The sequence below is a fragment of the Musca autumnalis genome, unplaced genomic scaffold (assembly GCF_047663935.1).
Source record: "Musca autumnalis isolate F117 unplaced genomic scaffold, ASM4766393v1 scaffold_30, whole genome shotgun sequence".
NCBI classification, from domain to species: domain Eukaryota; kingdom Metazoa; phylum Arthropoda; class Insecta; order Diptera; family Muscidae; genus Musca; species Musca autumnalis.
In genome coordinates, this window is record NW_027411867.1 from 125,790 (window position 1) to 149,029 (window position 23,240).

General features: G+C 35.5%; 1 protein-coding gene across 1 annotated transcript in view; it reads left to right on the forward strand.

Annotated features, from left to right (window-relative positions):
* Positions 1 to 22,558, forward strand: part of LOC141400503 (uncharacterized) — a 122,022-nt gene extending 99,464 nt beyond the window's left edge. The window contains exon 3 of the mRNA XM_073979705.1: positions 5 to 22,558. Within this exon, the coding sequence (XP_073835806.1) occupies positions 19,837 to 21,390 (1,554 nt within the window). The 5' untranslated portion in view covers positions 5 to 19,836 and the 3' untranslated portion in view covers positions 21,391 to 22,558. The remainder of the gene's footprint in view (positions 1 to 4) is intronic.
* The last annotated feature ends 682 nt before the right edge of the window (positions 22,559 to 23,240 follow it).

A 23,240-nucleotide genomic window follows, 5' to 3' on the forward strand; every position in this document is an offset into this window, starting at 1 on the left:
ATAGATTTTGGTGTTTTTTCCAGAATATTTTGCATTAATCTCCACGTAAAGGGACCACAATGCAAAATACAGAATATCTCCGATTTATGTGTTTTATGTGGACAGGAACTTGTCGTGTGAACCAACAAATATGCCTGCTTTCTCAGGAAGTATACACCGCCTGTGTTGTAATGAAAGAAGATGCATTATATGTATATGTTTAATAGATGTATGTAATCAGAATCGATGGTCAAAAGGTCATGTGTGTGATATAAAAATATAAATGTAGAATCCTATATGTATGTATTTTAAGCACTGTTTTATTTTTTCTAATTACAAAGGTAGGGTCATATTTTAGATTGTGGCACTTTGAAAGGAAATTCTGAAATATGACATGACTTAAGCCTGAGCCTTCAGTGATGTTCGTGAATCGAAATTACCGTCATTTTAGTTTATATATTCACATCTTCATCTCACGTCCACATTAAACAGAATTTCTCATAGTGGAGAGTATGAAAAGTTCGGAAATCCGAACTTATACGCCAGTTTAGCATTCTTATTGCTAGTGATGCTGAGTTTAAATCTATCAGATTACCGCAGAACAAAGTATGTTATAGGAACACTATACACGTTTTGGCCTCAATACCGCATTGAAGCCAACGAAAGCCTCCTAAAAAGATTGTGTTAAAGGTGCCGCACTTGAGTTCCTTTAAAACTTTAACGTTTTCCCACTTTAAAAATAAAGACAAATATTAGCGTAGCCTTGATATGTATTGTAAAATGGGCTTCGGCAGTACTGATTTGATTGATTCTACATAAAGACCGTCCAAGGGAAAGTTACGAGTTTATCGAAGATCGAAAAAATTGCCTTTGACGATCTTTATGTATCTTCAATAAAATCGGCGCTGGCGAAAGAGCGACAGTGCCTGCCCCATGTATCCTACATAGTTAACCGTTATGTTAATGACTTAAGATTTTTTTCTCAATTAAGCGGAATTTATCTTGTATACCCTTCTTATTAACATAACATATGTTCAAATAAAAACGCCTTTTTTAGGAGAAATCGGCTAAATATTGCAATCATGTACTGTCGTTAAGACTTAACGACTACTTTTTTTTGGTTGTTAATTTAACAATAATTTTCGGTAATTAACGACAAAATTTTCCGGACAAAATCGTTAAAATTTGTTACAGAATAGCACTTACCGAAATTATCGTTAACTGCCGACATTCGTCGTTAATTCTGTCGTTAAGGAGTTACAGAATCGCACAACAGACGGAGGTTTCCTGAATAAAATTCATTGAAATTTTGTTTGAGTAGGGTCCAATAGCATAGGTCCAATATAAACGTATCGGAAAAATTTCCACTTCAATACTTGCAATACGATGTCTTGCTGTAAAAGTGGACCAGCATACAAGTTATCATTCTGACTTCTTTTATTTGAAGTGGGACATGATTCATTGAAAACAACTCGCAATTTTGAAGTAATCTTTTCGGGTCTAATTACTGCATGGTGCGCTTCTCTCTCCAAGTTCTTCACATTTTTTAAAGGGAGTGTCACTATGTATCGCCCTTCCGTGTTCCTTTTAGTAGTATCCAAGTAGTTTTGCTCACAAAATGCATCTTCATCTGATCTCAAACTTGTTTTGGGGTCTCCTCCACCTCCCAAAAACGTGTTAACATTTTATCAATGGATATGGTATTGCAAAGTGATATTTGTCTCTTCTTTTGAGTTTCATCCTTCAAGGGTCCGCCAATTATCCATCCAAAAACTGTTTTTTGGGCCAATATGGATCCAATTGAATTCATAGGTGCTCCAATGGTAAATATAAGGGCCCTATGTCCATCCCTATTAGGAGATCAACTTGTTGGCTGACGTAAAATTTCGGGTCTGCTAATTCCAAGTTCGTAGCATCGCGCATTTGTGTTCTTTTCTAAAGTATATGGTGGTAAATTCGAAGGCAAAGATTTCAAAACAGCCCCCCAAACTTCCAATTTAAAATATTGGATCAAGTCTAGATTGTAGTTTAAAAACGCATGCTTTAGCAGAAGTTTCCGAAATGAGTTAGTTTATTCCAGTAACATGAACAAGATTTCGTTAAGTTGGCAAACTTAACGAATTTTTAACTTCTCTGTAATGAATGTGGATTGTGATCCAGAGTCGATTATCGCACGTGCATCATAAAAATGACCATTGGCCTCAATTTGTACTATGGCTGTGGAAAGTAAAGTGTCTCCGGGATGTTGATCTCTATTTCCACCATCCTGGAGAGTCAAAGTTGTAATATTTTCTGGTTCTTGATTGATTGATGTTTGCTGGAACAAATATATGTTAATATTGGGTCGCATCCTGGAAACTTCGACCTTTAGAGTTCCAGAGTTGGATGCAGCTATTCACCGTTCTCTGTAACTTTTGAATGCTGTGGCTTGAGTCGGAAGTAACATTTGGTAAATTGAATAAAATTTTCAGTTGCTCGTTCACCTGCATCCTCTTATTTTCATATCTTTGGTTTAAAATCTTCCAAGCTAGCTCAAAACCGTCATTTGTCATAGGAACATGGCTTATTAATTCCCTTCCTTCGCCAGAAGTCTTCTGTGTCACGTTAAAATATTTTTCCACATTACTAAATTTAGAGCCTTTTATGTAAATTGCGTAAATAAATCACGGAAGATCGGACAAGCATTATAACCTCCCTTAAAAACGTCCGTGTCACATGCTGGTAAATCTCGAAATTGGTGTTGAATCGATTTGCTTCTGCGCCGACAGGGTCTCTCGTTTATTGTCTCCTCTGATTCCTTCTGCTTTAGCGTCTGAATTTGTCCATTTACTGCTGCAATCGCCTTTTATATATATCAATAGCCTCTAAGTAATGCGTCCTCAGCTTGTTTTTTAACGATTGGTTTTTGTCCCTCTTCTGGCTCATAATCGCGGCATTCCACATAAGCTTTCTTCACTTGGTCGTAAAAAGTGTTTAGCTCCACTCGTGATGCCTCCAGGGTATGTATGTCGTCATCAGTGGTAGCAATGCTTAAAATTGAAACGTAATCCTGCAAGTCATTAACGCAGTTTGCAAATTTTAAGCACATAGCTTTATCCATCCTTATTGTAACGAGGGTCAGACTTTAGAACAAATTTTTGTTTTACAAAAGTTTGACAAATTTGCCCTTTACGAGGACAAAGTATTATTTTTATTGGTTATTTAAAACAAATCAAGAATTTTGTCTTTGCAAAATCTTTGTTTCTTACTCCCAAATAAATTGATTGACGACAAAAAGATCTAATTTTGTGAGAGCCGAGGAGTCGACAGCAAATTAAAGTATTTGATAACAAAATATTTCTAAAAGAAAAGCCAGGAACTGAGTCAAAAATTTGATAATAAAAAACCGCAAAGGAGAATTATTTCGAAGAGTAAGAAAACTTATAAAAATGGCTACTCTGCTTGTTCGCCAAATATTTTACGCCAATACAAGAAACGATAGCAAAATAAATCACAAGAAAAATTATTTTCAATTAAAAAAAAATCCACAAAATATCCGACAAGAAAAGGTGTGCTGGGTTGCACAGAAGAAATTATAATTTTCAAAGGAGTCTTGCACCAGAAAAACAATAAATCACTTAATTCCTTTGTTAGGAGGACTTTATTATTTGTTAAAGCTCAAAATACGGAATGATTTAGATTCGAGAATCAAACAATAATTAAATCAGAAAAGTTAAGAATCCCAGCGAAATGTTTCAATCGTGAACAAATGTTTGGGTCAGCAGCAACTTTTCAGCAAACAAGTATAAAAACTCCAATTATTTCCAGAAAGAGAATGACTTGGGTCAAATGCAAAATATTTCAGCAAAGTTCAAAGTAATTTAATTTTCAAAGAAAAAAATATTGCAGCAAAAAGTTGTAAAAAATTACAGTAAAATGTTTCAGCAAAAAAAATTCAAGAAAGATATATTTTGTATCAAGAATAAAAATTTCCATAAGCAAGAATTCAAAATTGTTTTCAAAGAAAAAGTATAGAAAAATGTTTAAGTATATTTTTTAAGGTTGGTTAACCTACAAATCACTGCGCTTGTATACAAAATGCTTTGCAAAAATGCCCAAATTTTTGTGGTTAGTTAACCTCAAAATATTTTAGCGCTTGTCCACCAAACGCGTCCTTTTATCTTATATATTCCAAAAACCGCCAATTTTTCCAAATATTCCCAAAATTGATTTATTGGGAAGCTAATATGGCGATTATGTACAAATATTTCGAAATGTTCAGATGTGTCTGTGTCTCGATGTAAAATATGTTGTAGGGTTGTGTATGAGTCTTTGATAAACGGCGATTTTTTCCAAAAAAATTCCAGAAAAATATATGTAAAATTGCAAGGTTATGGTTGTTAAAAGATGCGCCAAAGTTTGCATATAAACGCTATGTTTGTAATGTAGTTGTTATGTAAAATATTCCCCAAAATGTCTGCTAAGTTTATGTAAATTGTTGTGTCACAATTATGGCGCCAAAATCGCAAAAATAAACGCTTGTTGTGTATACAAAGAGAATATTCCCAAAAAATGAGAGCAGGATTCCAAAAACAAGCAATAATTTCCAATAAAAGAATCAATAACTTCAAAGAGAATTGATTTGTAAAGTTATTGTGAGAATATGTAAGTATTTTTTTCTCAATATGGCTCCAAAAACTCCTATGTAAAAACGTTTAATTATGGCGGGTCAATTTTTAAAAGGTCCCACTGTAACCGATCAGACAATGAGATTAGCAAGAGAGAAGAGAGTCTAAATCGAACGACAGACTTCCAATTTTTCCAAAAAATCATCTGAATTTAGAAAATCAATATTAATTTTCCCGATTTTGGAAAAAAATTACACAAATTTCAACTATTTAATGAGAGAATTCTTGAGTTTTTGTCTGTATGTGTGAATGCGGACGTATTTGTGTATTCCCACGAACAGAGAAAGGGTCAACATCAGTCCTTGGTTGCAAAATGTTGTTAAGCTAGGGTCAAAGGGTGTCAAATTGTATGGTTTATAGCGTTTTCATCTTTAAGCTACAGTGTCGGTGTCAAATTTCGCCGCACCCTGTATTCCTTTCTCCATTCCACGCTTTCAAAGCACAAAAAACTCATTGGTACTCACTTTGACTCTCTGTTTATAGTTGGGAGTGTGTCTATATGTGTTTTTACCCTGGTGTTGTTCAAAAGTTCTGTTCTTCTTATTTATTTGTAGGTTTTCACAATGTTCCACTGTCCTGTTTCACTATTTGTTGTTGCTATGTTCCACTTTTTGATAATGTAATTGCATTTGTTCACCAAAATTATGTCGTTTTTGTTATTTGGTTTCACTGTTTATTTTATCTGTGCCCACTGTATATTTTGTAGATCTTGTATTTGTTGTTGTATTTTTGTGTTTTTTAAAATTTAATTAAATATTTAATTGATTTTAAATTTTTTGATAATAATCACTGGGACCACTGTATGTTGGGTTTGTTATAATTGTTTTCCTACTTCTCTCACAATATGTTTCTATGTTTGTTGTTGTGCACTGGATGTTTCCAAATTATTTTCCACAATCGCTGTTCGTATTGTTGTTGTATTTAAATGTAATTTTACTGAATTTTTCTCATTTTTATTGGAACATTTTTGTTTGACATTTTTCGTTTTTCACCTTTATCACTGTCAATCTTTTTTTTCCAAAATGTGTTTTTTGTTGTTTTTGTATTGTTGGAACACTGTTTGTATGTAATTTTGTTAATTTTCCCACTAAATTATTTATTAACTGTCATTCGTTTGCTACTTGGTATCGTTTGTTTTGATTATTTTCTTTTAGTTGTTCAATATATAAGTGTTCACAGGAATGAACCAGGTGTTCAAGTTCACTTTTTAAATATGGAGAACTATTTATTTTATGATTGAAAATTTTAATTAAATTACTTTTTTGATAAAAACTTTCACTCATTGCAATTTTTAATGATTTAAAAAAAAAACACAATCTGGCTCGATATGGACCAAATGTTTATTTACAAACCTTTGCCTTTTAATTTTGTAAATAATAAGTAAGCTTTTTTGTTTTCTAATTTTAATGTGTTTGGTTTTATTTTGTTTTGTAATTCAATGGATGTTATGTGTGAGTGTGTATGTACAATGTATGCTGATTTGAACTATGTTTTGTAATGTAATTTTTAGGGTTTTAGATAGCACAATTTAACTCTAAATAGACTATAGATTTAATTCAATTGGTTTTTATGTACAGCTTATAGCTGTTTTTACTTAGCACAATATTTATGATATGTTTTAAGTAGATGTAAGTTTTAGTTAATTTTAGGCAAATTTTTTGCAATATTAGGTTTAAGTAGCAAAAATTCTAATTATTTTTTTTAATGTATTTATTGTTTTGTGTTTATTCTAACTTCACTGTTTAACTTTGTGTTTGTTAATATAACAAAATGTAACTTGTTTGTTTTTTTTTTTGTATGTAACTATTTGTTCTTAGTTTTTAAAAAGTGTTCATTTTTCAAATTTTTACTTGTAAGTATGTAACTTGAGCGAGGAGAAGCACGGTCGAACGCTTTAAAAGATCACTGAGCGATCGCTGCTCTTTGCGTTGCTTTATAGGATGACAATTCCAGGATTTTTTGGAAAAGAGAGCAAAATGTTAATAGCTAGCGACCGCGGGTTATATGTATGTGTGTATGTATGTACCAATGTAAATACTGCGAAATTCACCAAAACAACGCTACAGTGCTCGCAATAAGTATGCTCCTAGACCATACAGTTGGTAATTTCCCAAAAATCAATTCGAATGGTGAATACCCTTTGTCGATATGTGGAGTTATGTTGTATGCAAATGCATAATACGGTATCCATTCATTCCAATTATCATAATTCACAAAAGAAAGAAAATATTCGTTTAGGACTCTATGATTTCTTTCAACTGAACCAACTGTCTCATGATGGTAAGGTGTAGAAAATTTCTGTTCTATATTTAACAGTTCGCACATCTCATCCCTCAGTTCATTCACAAATTCTGATCCTCTGTCTGATTTTAGAGTCTTAAATATTCCGTACTTCAATATTAGAGGTTCAATTTAGTTTCTAGCTATCGATTTGGGTTCTTTTGTCTGCATTGATACTGTTATTGCATATTTAGTCAATTCGCATTGCATAGTTAATATATATATGTATCTGAGGGTCTCAAGGGTCCTAGAGTGTCAAATACCACTGTATGAAAGCTACTTAATGGTGTATCCGCTTTCATTAATGATTCTTTGGTATGTCTAATCTATTTATTTCTTTGGCAAAAATCACATTGTAGATACGTATATATTTAAATTATTCGAAAAAAAGATTTGACTGGCATTGCTAAGGCATTTACTGATACAGATGCCACACCAGAAACAATAAGTACGGAAGGAATTCGCTTTCTTCTTGAAGTTTACGGAGCTACAAACACAATTGTTTCAATTGACAAATACCGGTACGTAACGTTTGTAAAAAATACGAGAAACAAAAAACAAGTTCAGCTGCCAACTCTACCTCCAACATCCGCATCTGCTACTCAACACTTATATAGAGTGTACTACCAAGTTCAAACATGGCTTGGGAATGAATTAAACCCTAAAGACTGGGGCTGGAAACTAATAGATAATAGACTAGAACCTATTAAAACGTTACTTCCACCTGCTCCAGAAAAACTCCTCAATACTATTTTTTGCAATTGCAAAAAAGGTTGTAGTGCTAAATGTGGCTGTAGAAAGGTAGGGTTGTTATGTTCTCAAGCATGTACGAATTGCCAAGGTCAGTCTTGTTCAAATTTCCAGTTGATTATCGCAAAGGAAGATACCTGTGATGTTAATGACTCAGCCACTTTTGATCAAATTATAAACCTCCAAGAGGAAGAAGAAATTGAAGAAGAGTTTGTCGTAGAAGGATATGATTCGGACTAAAATATATATACCAAGCTTTAAAATTATCACAAAGATAGTGGAGCAGGCCTATAGGGGAACCCACGTTAAAAAACGCGCTGAGTGTGTTGAACTCTGTTTCAACAAACTAGAATAAGACAATGAATTACTATTTCTCTCTATATTTAAATTTAAACTTAAGTTCCACAATTAACCGAATTAATGCTTGAATTGCATTATAACAATATGGCAACCTTTAATCCAACAGAGCTTTGACTCATTGGATCAAAGGCTGCCATTCATTTTCTGATTCCAAACGTTTCTTTTTTGTCTTTACACAAAATGTCTATTAAAAAATGAAACCTTCACTTGTTGAACGAAAGCTAACGCATTAAGAACGTTTTCCTTAATAAACCGCAACATACCATTGTCACCATTTTGATGAAAAAACCCATTGCCTTTTTATTTCCTTAAAACGCTTTACAATTGAGAAGTTTGACATCGCAGACACCGCTGAAATATCTACAGTCCACTAAAGGCCAACAGCCTTTACGAGCCTCTAAGGAATTAATGAACTAATTTTCTTGGATCACGCCCACCGCTGCTATCTTAAATTTGTTGGAGAAAACCTTGGTTTAAATAAAATGGAAAAAAGGTATGTAAGACTTTACTAAAGTGTGAGCATATAGGTTTTTGTTTAAAAACAAATTGTGGGACTAATTTCAAACGTTGAATTTATATGCTTATTTCACGACATAAGCACCATTAAAAGCTTTCTCCAAGTCGCATTGTTCTTAGTACAAGAACTCTACCCGCTGTTTATACAAAATACAAAAAAAAGCAAAGCAAGAAACAAAATTTTTCTTGCCTTAATGCATCCGCAATTACGCAACACATAAAATCTCTTATTGGTCATGTAATACTCTTCACTCTGTTCGGGTGCAGACCATTGCATATAAATTGAGAGATTACAACAAAGGTTTCTGATTTTTTCCCTTTGTCTCCTTCTTATTTTTCTGTGGTTCATAACAAAGAAAGGGCATAAATCTAATTTATTGATCTGCAAAATTTCAAAAAGAAAATAAAAAATTGTCATACACAATACGTGTAAGGCAAATTGGAACTCTTCAAATCCCTATATTTTAAAAAAAATATATTTGACAAATTCTTGCCCGCCATATATGTATGTACGTATATATATAAGCACATCCATCATAGTTTGGGCAAGTCATTTACCCCAAAAAGCGCGTCTAATTTACAACAATAAACTCCGTCGCTTTGGCATTGAATATTGTGCGTAGAATATTTCTAACATTCAGTGTGTTCGTTTACTCAAAATTTGTACAAATTGTTACTGGATGTTGTTCGTTTACTCTTCAGTACAATGCAAAAGACCTTAGCCGATTACAAGAAGTTACTGAACTTGTACAAATTTGTACGAATTGTTGAGTAAACGAACACACCTATTATTAACATTAGCCAATAAACTATCGGCTCTTAAGGAATCTACTCAATCACCTGTTTGGCCAGACATCGACAATCACGACATTAACATTTTCTCCAACCACCATCATCAACTCTGTTAACAACAGCCAGCAACTGTTTGAGAAATTACTTGCACTTGACTCTGTTACATCAGTGCATCGGTGTGTACAAGACACTGCCTACTGCAGCGATATCTAATCTCTTACTTGTAAACAGTCTGTTAATAATCGACTCCACTCTCTTTTCGTCTGTGGACATGCCGCCCAGCAACCACGCTACATCAAACTCCATGGCATTCATCGGCGCACTTTGCAAATAAACAAAAGTTTAAGCCAGCCAGTTTGTATATCTGTTTGTCAGTGGGTGTGTATGTAACACACTGGACTGCATTGCAAGCCACCGACAGAGTCTCATTACCAGTCTCTGTACGTGAGTTTTCATAGCCAATCAACCACTCTCTTTATATTGTCCATACAGAGTGTGAAATACATACACATTACATACGTTGAACTGCAGTTTCGATGTTAACATAAATAACCATCAGTCAGCGACACGGTCGGCTGTTTGACAACGTATTCTCAGTCGTCTCTTGTATGATTCCGTCTGTGTATATTACACTCTACAATTACCGTCAACCCCACCAAAAGAGTTACTCCAACCATAGAAGTGGTTCCTATTGACAGAGTACAGAAATACAAGTAGCCAACTCGTGCCATGCAGACGGACAGTGTGCTCAAGTCTCTTACTTCAAAATAATAACATCTGAAATAGGCAACAGTAGCCCAATACTTAAACAGTCAAATTATATTAGATGTGCTAAGAATTGCCTCCTACTCACCACAGACTGTTCATACAAAAATAACGTCACCACCCAAATACATATCCTCAACATAATGAGAAAAATAACCACAACAAGAGTACCACGTCACCACCAGCAATCTCTTTAACACTAACAGCAAAACAAGGTGTATTTATCTTCATAAAATAACCAAAGAGTAGTACATAACCGAAACTATTTCAATACACCTACTCTGTACAATCACAAATAGAGATATAGTCGGCATTTGTTTTTTGGCAATCGAGGATGATGGATGGTGTGAAGTTGAATTGACATTCACAATAAATAACTTAATAGAAAACAGAAATAGTTTACAAAAAATTTATTTGGGCAAAAGAAAAAAAATAACCCCACAATTGTGTGGAAAAATATTGTGATAAAATTAAAATAAAATTACTAGTGGAAACAGATTTAAAGAAAAGTGTAAAAACAAATTAAAAGGGCAACAACAAATTATAATAGAATAGCCTAGAAAATAAATAAGAAGAATTGGCAAGCCCACAAACAACACCATATTTTTCTTTAATTGCAACAAAGGTTTGTCTGAATTAAGCACACTTAAAAAATAATGATAATAAATTTATGAAATTGTGTGTCACTGATTGAAAACCCAACGAATTTCTTTCTTCATCGCCTGGAATCATCATTGAACGATCCATCAAACGACAATTGTTCTGCGTGCATATTCTCAAATTTTACGTTCAAACACTATTTATTTGCTAATTGGTAATATTTGTGGAGAAAAGCAACGGTACATCCATTGGAAAGAATAACAACATAAATTACGAGAAACAAATTTGAAGACGTTCAACGAAAAAGAGAATAAAGAAGAAACGAAGATAATAGAGAACCGACTCCTCAGCCCATCGTAAACAAAGATACTGTTTGTACAGTACATCCAATACGAATGATACGAAATCTGTTTGTTGTTAAATTGGTGTCATTCACAATACTCCAATAGACAAGTTACTCTCAAAATACAAGATTAAGTATTAATGAAGTCCTTCCCCGAAACAGTTTCTTTTCAACATTTTTTTATTTGTTTTTTTGTACGAAGTTCATCGAGTTGCCTTCGTTGGAGAAAAAGTCATTTGTAATAATTCGCTAAAATTGGCTTGTCATTTACACAAGGGATCGGTTAAGTGGAAATATTTGTAAGTACGAATATCATTTCTCACTTATTGAACAATTGTCGAAAAATCATATTAACATATTGGCGATAACCTGTTATTTCGTTAGTTTTTTATAACCCCATTGAAAAAGGACAACATTTAGTTGGTTGAAAACATTGTCAGAGTTTTTTAAAGAAGAAATACTCTTCATTTCGGCTGAAAATATCGAAGTTGTAGGTTTCGAAAGTTCTAGTAGGTTTCGAAATTTCAATGAAACTATACAAAATTTGATTAGACCTATGAAAAGTCACCTACGTTAATACCAGAGTATTACCCCTGTCATCTTCCGGTATGCACATACTGCCTACTAAGATCGTGTAACATCATACTAAGAGAACTTCCAGTGCTATTAGTCCATATTTGTGGTATGCCTCAGCCGTTGTTAAAAGGCAAACAAGATAAGTTGTTCTCCTATACTTGTTGATCTCCTTGCATTTATACACACTGTTTAGTCCGCACTATAGGGACTGGGGGGAACAAGTGTTATCGAGGCTCCCCAATGGAGCCAGTACGCCCAATGCGTACGTTTGGCCGTCAATATAAAAAGAAGATAAGAATAAAAACACGATAGTTTTATTAGTAAAAAGGTATGGCTCAATTGCCGTGTATTTATTTGTGGTAAACAATATTACCTTTTGTACAACGATATGTACGCGAAGCTTACGATAAAGCGCGGGTGTTGCTTGCGATTCAAGCTGATCGATCTTCTTTGTTTTGTTTGTTTATGTTTTGTTGTGTTGACATCTGCATAGATGCTTCAAGAGGGCGGTTGTCAAGTGAATATTCGTTGAAATCTCTCATACTATTACAGGGGTGTAATAAATAGGAATGAGGAGATTTCAACGAATATACCTATGCAATTCATAGGGCCAATTAAAAGTTGTAGAATCAATTCTAACTTAAACATTTGCCGCCTCCCTTGAAACATCCAGATGTTTTAACAAATACGATAGAAAAGCATTCAGCATTAGTATGTATAGTGCAGGCGTGAGCATAACCTTTTACATTTTTTCTTTCAAACGATTTTGATTTTTTCTTTGTTTTTAGCATTTCATTTTTTCAAAAACATTCTTACATGCTAAACGATGGGCCATGAGGGACCCGGGCCATTAGGGACCCCGCGGTAAAATGGCCATTAGGGACCATGCGATAAACTTACAAACTAAACGATCGGGCCATTAGGGACCCCGCGGTAAATATGGTCATGAGGGACCATTCAAGTGACTGGGCCATTAGGGACCCAGCTGTTGTGCAGATCACTATAGACCTGGCTAACGAAAGGGCCATTAGGGACCCTGCGAACGATAGTGCAACGTGAGCTAACGTTCGTTATGTTTGTTTGGGGCCGCTTTACAACTATTTTTCCGTACGATTTACGAAAAACCAAATTTAAGTGACAGGACCCGTAACAATCCATCCAAATGATGTATTTTGAGCGAGCAGCGAACCGGATGAAAGTCGAAGAGTATGATCTTTAATTATCTTCGGGTACAAATCTGCTCCTATCAAAATATCTATTGGGCGCGATTCGCCGAATTGAGGATCAGCCAAAACTATATTTGTCAGGTCTTCCTTAAGGTCCGAAGTGACCGAAAATGCTGGAAGATTTCCAGATATGGAATCTACAACAAACGCGGAAGTTTGAAAAATGGACGACCTGTCACCACGACTACGAAGTTTCAATAAACAACTTTTAGGACATGTAGCTGCGACAGTCCCATTAACTCCAGAGATGGTCGATTTATTGGAGTGGACCTGGAGTCCCAGATCCTTCTGAAGTCTTTCCGAAATTAAAGATGACTCAGAAGCCGGGTCGATCAGCGCCCTAGCAGGAAAAGAAGCTCCCTGATGAACGATATTCACCAGCGCTGTTCCCAATAGAACTTTTCTTTCCTGCGTAACGTGGAATGTTTTCCGAACTACCGATGGAGCGCTCGATGTAGACGAAGAATTACTGCTACTATTTAAAGTTCCAGGCCGAAAAGTGGAAGCTGAAGCAGACAACATCGAACTTCTGGGAGTCACAATTTGACTCGGACTGCTCACAATAGAGCGATCTCTGTGCAATAGAGTATGATGTCTCTGATTGCACATTCGACAACAACGACTTTTACAATTTTTGACCTCGTGTCCCTTCTGTAGGCAATTCACACACAAACGATGCCTTTTGACCAATTTATATCTTTCCAACGGCGTACAATTTACGAACCGCTGGCAAACATTTAATTGATGTTGCTGCTCTGCACAAAGAACGCAACAAGTCTTGGGCGACGATGGAAGAGGTGTCGAGAATAGTTTGGGACTGGGAGAAGAGTGAGGAGAAGTACAAGATTTAGTAGACACTTTACAAGTCCAATTATACAAAGTGCCAACACTTCTCATCTCATGCAAACACAGAAGAGTACGAATTCTCTCTGTCAAGAATGCATCTAATTCTTTCCAAGTTGAAAGACGAGACTTATTTTTCACACTCTGCTCCCATAAAGCATAAGTGATCTGAGGCAATTTTTGCAAACAAATGAAAACCACAATCGGATCCCAATTATCCGTAGGTATTTCATAAATTGCCATTGCCGAAAGGCAACTATTGATGCCAAGTTGTATTGACTTAAGTCCCAAACTAGTTTCCTGATCCAACACAGGAAGCGAAAACAACGATTTCAATTGGCTGTGGACAAGCAAACGTGGATTATCGTATGTGGAGTTCAATTCATTCCACGCAAGGTTGAAACTCCTATGAGTTAAAGGAAACTTCGAGACCATTTCTCGAGCCTCACCACTAGTTTTACTCACCAGATGACACAAGCGTTCAATATCTGTCATCTGGGAGTTATTTACATAAACCGCACTAAACAAGTCTCTAAAAGTGGGCCAATTAAGAAAATTTCCATCAAAAGCCTCAATATCCAAAGGAGGTAACGCAAGATTATGATTGCTATTAAAATTTGGAAGATCAACCATAAAGTTTGAGTCTGCTCTAGGTTTCTCAATATTCGATATTGTAGAATTAGATACCTGGGTACCCACATCACGAGAAGTGTGGGACGACAAACTCAGGTCTTTAACATTTGCATCACACGACAGGCTTTTCGAAGAAATATCATGGGGATGCTCCGTTAAGGAATCTACCGAACTATTTTCCAATGAGTACGGGGACATTTTAGCAGAACTACTAAACGTTAACAACAATCTATTTATTATTGACGAACAATTTATACATTTTTGATGCGTCTCCTTATACTTTTCTTGAATGATATTTAGTTTTTCGGGATTTTCTATAGAAGAGAGGCATTTATTAAAAGCTTCCTGTAAGTTCTTCCACAATTTTCCAATTTCTTCACTCTTAACTTCAAGGTCAAAAAAGTCAATGTCCTCTTCTTTTAATGCGCTTAGGTTTGCGGCGAAAGTCACGATAGACTTAGAAGCAAGAATGAATAAAGTCATAGGAGTGAAAGCCATATTAGTAAAAAACTACAATCTTTTATTAACAGCAAAAATGAAGGTCTATTAAATATATTACTTTCCACAAAAGGATAAATTCTCAAACTACCAATTGTAGCGTGCTGATTTAAAATCGGAAATCTGAAACAATATTCAAAATCCCACAAATTGCATCAAATTATTGTAACGAAAATCAACCAAAAAAAAGCAATTGACAAATCTAAGGGTCTAGGAACAACCTATTTACAATAATAATTTTAAACCAATAGTTTAATATCAAAATTTGTAAAATAAATTTAGAAAAAAACCAAAAAAGGCGATATGCGATATAGATTGTCCAAAAATATTTAGCACAGATATTTATCCACCAAAATTATACAAATAACTACCGAATGTAGCGTATTTGTTTCTAAAAAAATGCAACTGGAAAATCAAACTATATCAAAATTCCAATAAAAATATAGAATTCGCTAAAATATGTGTAAAAACCAACAAATAATATCCAACTATCGACCAAAATTACGCGAAATAACTACCGAACGTAGTGAATATTTGTCCAAAAATGCAAGGGGAAATTCGAACGATATCAAAATTCCAGAAAAATAATTACAAAATTAGCACAAATAATTTCTAAAATACTCTCTACACAAGAAAAAGTCCAATTGACCGGTTGTAGGGTGCATGCAATATTAAATTTATACAAATAACCACCGAATGTAGTGTATTTGTGTCCAATAATGCAACAAAAATTTCAAACTATATTGAAATTCCAAAATATATACAAATCGCAATAAATATGTTTAAATAACTCCCTACACAAGAAAAGGTCCAATCGACCGATTGTAGGGTTCACGCAATTCCAAAATGTCCAAAAATATTATTAAAAAGTTCCCTGACACCGATTTATTATATTTACTATAAAATATAATAATATGTGTCACAGTACTAATTTACTGACCGGGTACTGTGTAATAATACACCGGCGGGAGACAGTGCAATAAAAACGGACACGACAGAAAGAGGAATTACCAAAATGCAATATTTATGCGTACATGCGTGTGTGTATATATTTGCATGCAAGCCACTTACTGACCGACTAGACGGTACGACAAAGCGACGATGCTGGAGTATGTAGATATACGAACGTGTGTTTATCAGAGCAGAAGGGACCACGAATAGGCCGTGCAGTGTAAATATGTAAACGATGTATTTATGAAAGTATGTTTGAATATTTACACTGCTAAAGCTAGCGAAAACTAAATCAATGCAAATCAATGTAGATTTGGGGAATATTTCTGCAACAACAAAGCAATAAGTAAAAGAAATTTACCACGACAAATTAGGAGAAAAAGAACGAAAAATAAGCGAAATATTTGGAACAAAATATTTATTATTTTTGTTTTGATTTTGTTATTCCCGTATGTCTGTACGTCTGTCCACGATTTGGACTTTGACCGACCGACAAAAAGAGGGAATCTGTGACGTTGTAAAACGAGATGACCACAAACAAACGAACGAACACTTGTTTTTTATTTATTTTGATGCTCACAATGCACTATACGTACCTTGTAAGGAAGGTGTGATGATGGACTGTATATTTATTTAGCTTTCCCAAAGATGAAGCGATGATCCAATCTGGCTCGAATTGACCAAATGTTTAGTCCGCACTATAGGGACTGGGGGGAACAAGTGTTATCGAGGCTCCCCAATGGAGCCAGTACGCCCAATGCGTACGTTTGGCCGTCAATATAAAAAGAAGATAAGAATAAAAACACGATAGTTTTATTAGTAAAAAGGTATGGCTCAATTGCCGTGTATTTATTTGTGGTAAACAATATTACCTTTTGTACAACGATATGTACGCGAAGCTTACGATAAAGCGCGGGTGTTGCTTGCGATTCAAGCTGATCGATCTTCTTTGTTTTGTTTGTTTATGTTTTGTTGTGTTGACATCTGCATAGATGCTTCAAGAGGGCGGTTGTCAAGTGAATATTCGTTGAAATCTCTCATACTATTACAGGGGTGTAATAAATAGGAATGAGGAGATTTCAACGAATATACCTATGCAATTCATAGGGCCAATTAAAAGTTGTAGAATCAATTCTAACTTAAACACACACCATTTCTCGTATATGGTTTTTCAGACAAGCCGTTGCGGAAATCCAAGAAAGTAAATAATAAAAATTGTTCCAAAATAATTAGATCAGATTTTCTCTCACCATATTCGTCGTTGCTGTGGAGGTGATATAATTCAGCCAAGTTATTCCCGTACTACCCATTTTGTACATGGTATCATTTCTCCCAAAAACTGATTTCGCTTACTGAGTAATTAGTGACATACGACCGCCTATAATATTTGCTGTTGCCAAAGACAAATTAGTATTTTAGGAGAAACATCATACAACTGCCTCTATCTAGAAACGGTCACTGAGTTATAGACATTTTTTGAGCCTTCATGAGAAACTATTTAAAAATAATGCATTTGAAAATCGCAGAATTCAACTTAAATCGATGATACTATACACACATAAGCTCTTTTTCAGAACTTAAAACGTTTTGAAATTTTGACATTTCTACAATCCCCAACGCACGTTTTAAATGACAATTTATTCAATTTAAAACTATTTTTAAACTTTAACTGTTAACAAACAAAAAAAAATCATCAAAGTTGTTGGTAGACTATATTGCATTTTTGATAAACTCTAACGCATAGAAGCTTCAAGGAAAATCTATTAAAATTCTGGTTTTTACATCTGAGGAAAACTGCTTACTTATAATATATATATATCTTCATATGGGTGTTTTTTAATCGGAAAATGTTATAGTTTCATGTTAAGAGTATGTAGCATCAGATTAATAGAAAATTCATTGCCATAAGTTCATAATTTTATCACACATTTAAACCGTTGTTTAGAAAACAAAAACAAAAAAACAAAAAAAGAAAACAAAAAAAAAAGAAAAGAATAAAGTATTTCAATTGAAGTTAATTAGCTGCTTCATCCTAAAAGAGACTGTGATAAGGTCTTATTCTCTTCTAAACCACATTCGCATTTCAACTGCAATCTTCCTATTTCAATCTGTTCACAGACGAAGAATTCTCTTTACTGTTTCGTTATACCATTTAGAGCTAGCAGCTGATAAATCGTAAAAAAAAACTCGCATAACATAATACATGTTAACAGAGTATCAAACATAAATAACACATTGCTTTCAATTGGTGTGTAACATTTCCGATAGATGAGTTTTAAATTGTTGTACATATGAAGACTGTTCGATTTCTAGTTTTTACAAACCTCAAAACTCTCGGTGTTTTTTCTAATTAGTTAATAGAAAAAATATTCGTTGATGAAATTTAAGGTAAAACCCCGTTGTTATTGCTCGCAAGGTACCACTTAGGAGACTAGTCTTTTTTAAATATTTGTCGCAAATATTTTTTTCAACTGATAAATTCTCCAATCTTCTGAACAAAAAATACCCTATCGGATCGAACCACATACAAATTATTCTCAAAGAACAATGGCTACAAATGATGTCGAGAGAGCACCTGATAAATTTATTTTCTTTTCGGACCAAGTGGTCCACATTCTGTGCTAATTTTCAGCAAACTCCTGTTGAGGACCATACGGCCTCTAGTTTGCAGGTCGAGTTAGACGACCTAGAAAGGAGATGGCGCCAACTGGTTCAAATATATAAACAAGAAATGACGTCAGAGAGCGAACAAGTAACCACAACAATGAGAAACACAGTACATGCCAAATTTACAGAATCTTGTAGATCATACCAGGAGTGTAAAGCTTCGATTCTCGACCTCGTTCAAATCGAGAAACAGAAATTGGAAAAGTCAGAATCAAAATCCAATGCTTCCACCAAGATTTCAAAATGATTGCATTTATTCTTTAAAATTACCGCCTTGACACCGAGCTGTTCAATGGCGGGTACGACAAATGGCCAAGTATCCGCGACATGTTTAGCGCTATATATATTAAACATGAGAAGCTCTCGCCAGCTCAAAAACTGTTTCATTTGCGCGCCAAAACCAGAGGCGAAGCTAATCAAATTGTTAAAAGGTTTCCTCTAACTGATGATAATTTAACTCTAGCCTGGGACGCTTTGCATCAGCGTTATAAAAACAAACGCATTCTCGTAAATCATCAGCTAAGGAAAATTTTTGAAATGGATCACGTTTCTTCCGAAAAAGGGAAATCTTTACGAAATTTACAATACAGCATCAACAATTGCCTTTCTGTCCTTCGGACTTACAACATCTCTGTAATATCCTGGGACCCTATATTGGTATATTGGGTCTCTTCAAAATTACCCGAAGAAACCCTATCTGATTGGGAGAGTTCCCTTTCCGATCATAAGGAAATGCCATCATGGGATCAACTAGACGATTTCATTACTAAGAGATTGAACATGCTTGAATCAATTTCTGATATGAGGAAGCCTTCCACGAATGCAACAACTTCCAATAAAGTTAACAGTTACAACACATCTATTGATTCTCCTTATAAGCCATGCAAGGCATGCAGCAAAATCATTCGTTACGAAATTGTTTCAAATTTCGCTCTTGGCCACTTGTAGAGAAAAGAAAATTTATCTCGGATAACAAAATATGTGAAAATTGTTTGTCTTACGGACACACAGCAAAGAAATGCAAGAGTAAGCATCTATGTCAATCGTGTTAACAACCGCACCAATCTATGCTACATTCAGAGGGAGGAAAACATTACAAATCCAATTGGCAAGTGCCAAAATCCTCATCTGCTTCCTATCATGAAGAAACATACAATGAAGAACAGCCTTCTACTTCCGCTGCGGCTTATTCTGAGACCTTGAACATCCAAAATCACTTTTCTCAATCGGGGCAAAAAACTGTCTTGCCCACAGCCTTAGTGGATATAGAACACCAAGGTATTCTGTTTACGAATCGTGCCTTTATTGATCAAGGCTCCCAAGAATCATTTATATCAAATCGAATTATAAACCGCTTTGAGATTCCGACTAAGAAATCTCACCTATAGACATGCTAATAGGAAGTGACATACTTCCATCTATCATAAAACTAGGACTAGAAAAACATATATCTGGAAACCTACTAGCCCAAAACACCGAATTCGGCTGGATAATCAGCGGGAAACCATCCCCCAATTCCGTAGTTACCTTTGCCTCTTGGTCCAACAATACTGATCCCATTAATGAAGAACTAAAGAAGTTCTTGGAACTAGAAACTATTCCCAATGAAAAGTCCTTGTCTGCGGCAGACATCTGGTGCGAGATGTTTTACAAGAACACAGTAAATCGAAGATCTGATGGGAGATATATTGTTAGATTACCATTTATTCCTGACTTGCCAACTGGAAAACATTTGGGGTCTTCAAGACGTTCAGCCATGGGCCCAATTTTACGAATGGAGAAAACTCTTGAAAAGAACCCAGATCTAGCATCTGAATACATTTCGGTATTATCAGAATATTTAACATTGGGACACATGAGTCCAACAACAAGTTCAGAAATAATTGAAAACGACCGTTTTTTATCTTTCTATTTACCACATCATGCCATCGTTAAACCTGAACGAACATCGACTAAAGTGCGGGTCGTGTTCAATGCATCAAAACGAACGGAAAGTGGCCAATCCCTAAACGATATTCTCTACACTGAGCCCACATTACAAAACGATTTGATGAACATAGTTCTAAAATGGCGATTCTTCAAATATGTTTTTAACGGCGACATTCAGAAAATGTACCGCCAAATACTGGTTCATGAAGACGACCAACAATTTCAAAGAGTTCTGTTTCGGACTTCTCCTGCAGAGAAAGTCCAAGATTTATGTTTGAAAACTGTTACTTTTGGGGTAAACTGTGCCCCCTACTTGGCTATCAGAACTTTGCATCAATTGAGCGAAGATTGCAGTATTTCGCATCCAACCGCAGCCTGCATATTAAAGAACCAAACTTATGTCGATAATATCTTATCTGGAGCTCATTCACTCATAGAAGCAAAATCCCATCTCCATGAGTTGATTGAATTGCTCAATTCTGCCGGGTTTCCGTTGAAGAAAATCACATCTAACCATTCTCAAATTCTGAATAATTTGCCCCCGGAGGACCTTCTTAGTGAAGATTTCCTAAGAATTGAAGATCTAAGTGAGACAAAAACTCTTGGAATACAGTGGAACGCAATGGTGGACTTTTTCTTCTACAAAGTTACTCCAATCGATTTACCTACTACTTCTGTAACAAAACGAAGGGTTTTGTCAATTGTTGCAAAATTATTTGATCCCGCGGGTTGGCTAACCCCAATAATAGTCGTTGCAAAGGTTTTAATGCAGCAGCTTTGGATAGATGGCACGAATTGGGATGAAGAAATAAAGCCAAACTCCTTTGAAATATGGAAATCGTTCATTCTAAATCTCTCTGACATCCACCATATTAAATTCCCAGTTGGATTAAATTCTCCCCTGAAAGTAGAATTCAAATTCACGGGTTTTGCGATGCATCAGAAAAGGCCTACCGTGCCTGTTTGTACATTCGTGCCATCTCTGAAGATAATGTCGTCGACACAAACTTACTAGTTTCCAAAAGCAAAGTTGCTCCGCTAAAAACCGTTAGCCTGCCCAGGCTAGAATTGTGTGGTGCAGCTATGTTGTCCAGGCTTGTAAAATCTGTCTGTAAAAACCTCGATATACCAACGCCTGAATTATACTTATGGACTGATTCCACAATCACGCTATCGTGGATCAGTAAACCCCCGTACCATTGAAAACATTCGGTGCCCATAAATTTTCCGAGATTTGGATAATGTCGGAAACGCAACCTGGAAACACCTTCCATCCGCCTACAACCCCGCCGATCTTGGAACTCGGGGGTGTACTGCAGAAGAACTTATTTCCAACACTCTCTGGTGGCATGGGCCAAAGTGGTTGAATAAAGAACCTTCTTACTGGCCAGAGTACAACAAAAATTCAAGAACCAGAACTTGCAAAAAAGATTTCTTCACTCCATACCCAAATTGTAGGAGATGTCCTTTTAGACGATTTTTCATCCTTACCCCGGGCTCTTAAAATCTATGCATACATTTTTAGTTTCACTAACGGATGTCGAAAGAATGTTACTCCTGGTTTACGAGAGCATGTTATTGAAACTCGAGAAATTTCCTTTGTAAAGTTTCACCTGATACGAATGGCGCAAAAGTCGCATTATCCATGGGAATACCAAGCCCTTGAAACAAATCAGCCTATTCCCTCAAAAAGCAGACTGCTGACACTAAATCCGTTCCTGGACGACAACAAACTACTTCGTGTTAATGGTCGTTTAATCAGTGCTGACATGAGTAACAATGAAAAATATCCCATCATTTTGCCTGAAAAGTCTCGATTCTGTAATCTATTAATTAAATTTACTCATCAATTTCTATTACACGCTGAACATCAAGCCATGTTGCGAGCAATCCGACAAGAATTTTTTGTGATACACTTAAAAAGTGCTGTTCGATTCTGTATTCGAAATTGTCGGACATGCAAAATCTATAAACACCGCGTTCAAAATCAAATTATGGCCGCTTTACCATCTGAAAGATGCACGTTCTCATTACCATTCACCAATACCGGACTTGATTTCGCTGGACCTTTTGATATTAAAACGTCCCGTCTCAGAAATGCTAAATTGGAAAAAGGTTATGCCGCCATTTTCGTCTGCCTTTCCACTCGAGCTGTCCGCTTAGAAGTTTGTTCCGAATTAACATCCGATTCTTTTCTTGCCAACTTCAGCCGTTTTATCGGAAGAAGAGGCTTACCAAATCAAGTATTCTCTGATAATGGATCCAACTTCGTAGGTCTCAGTCGTTCCTTAAATCAACAGTACAAAACGTTTATATGAACAGCGGAACAACACATAATCTCCAAATATAATTTGCATAATTTTACATGGCATTTTATTCCGCCTCACGCTCCACACATGGGAAAGCAAAAGTATACATATGAAGAGTTTTCTACTCTACTAGTTAGAATCGAAAGCATTCAGAACTCGAGACCGCTGTCACCGTTGAGTGAAGAACCTAACGAATTAATACCACTTACTCCCGGTCATTTACAGAGAGGAGCTCCATTAATTGCAGCACCTGAAAACTTCTCGGATAACTTGACACTAACGAATCGATGGAAAAGACCCAAAACTTTTCAACTGCACTTTGCGAAACGCTGGAAAAATGAGTATATCACAGGACTGCAACGGAGATATAAATGGAAAACCACCCAACGAGACTTAAAAGCTAATGACTTCGTTGTAATCAAAGATGACAATCTTCCTCCTACCGATTGGCGACTGGGGAGAGTAATTAAGGTGTTTATGGGTAAAGATTCAAAGGTTCGCGTAGCAGAAATTCGCACGCAGAACGGAATCATTGTTCGCCCGCTAGTCAAACTAT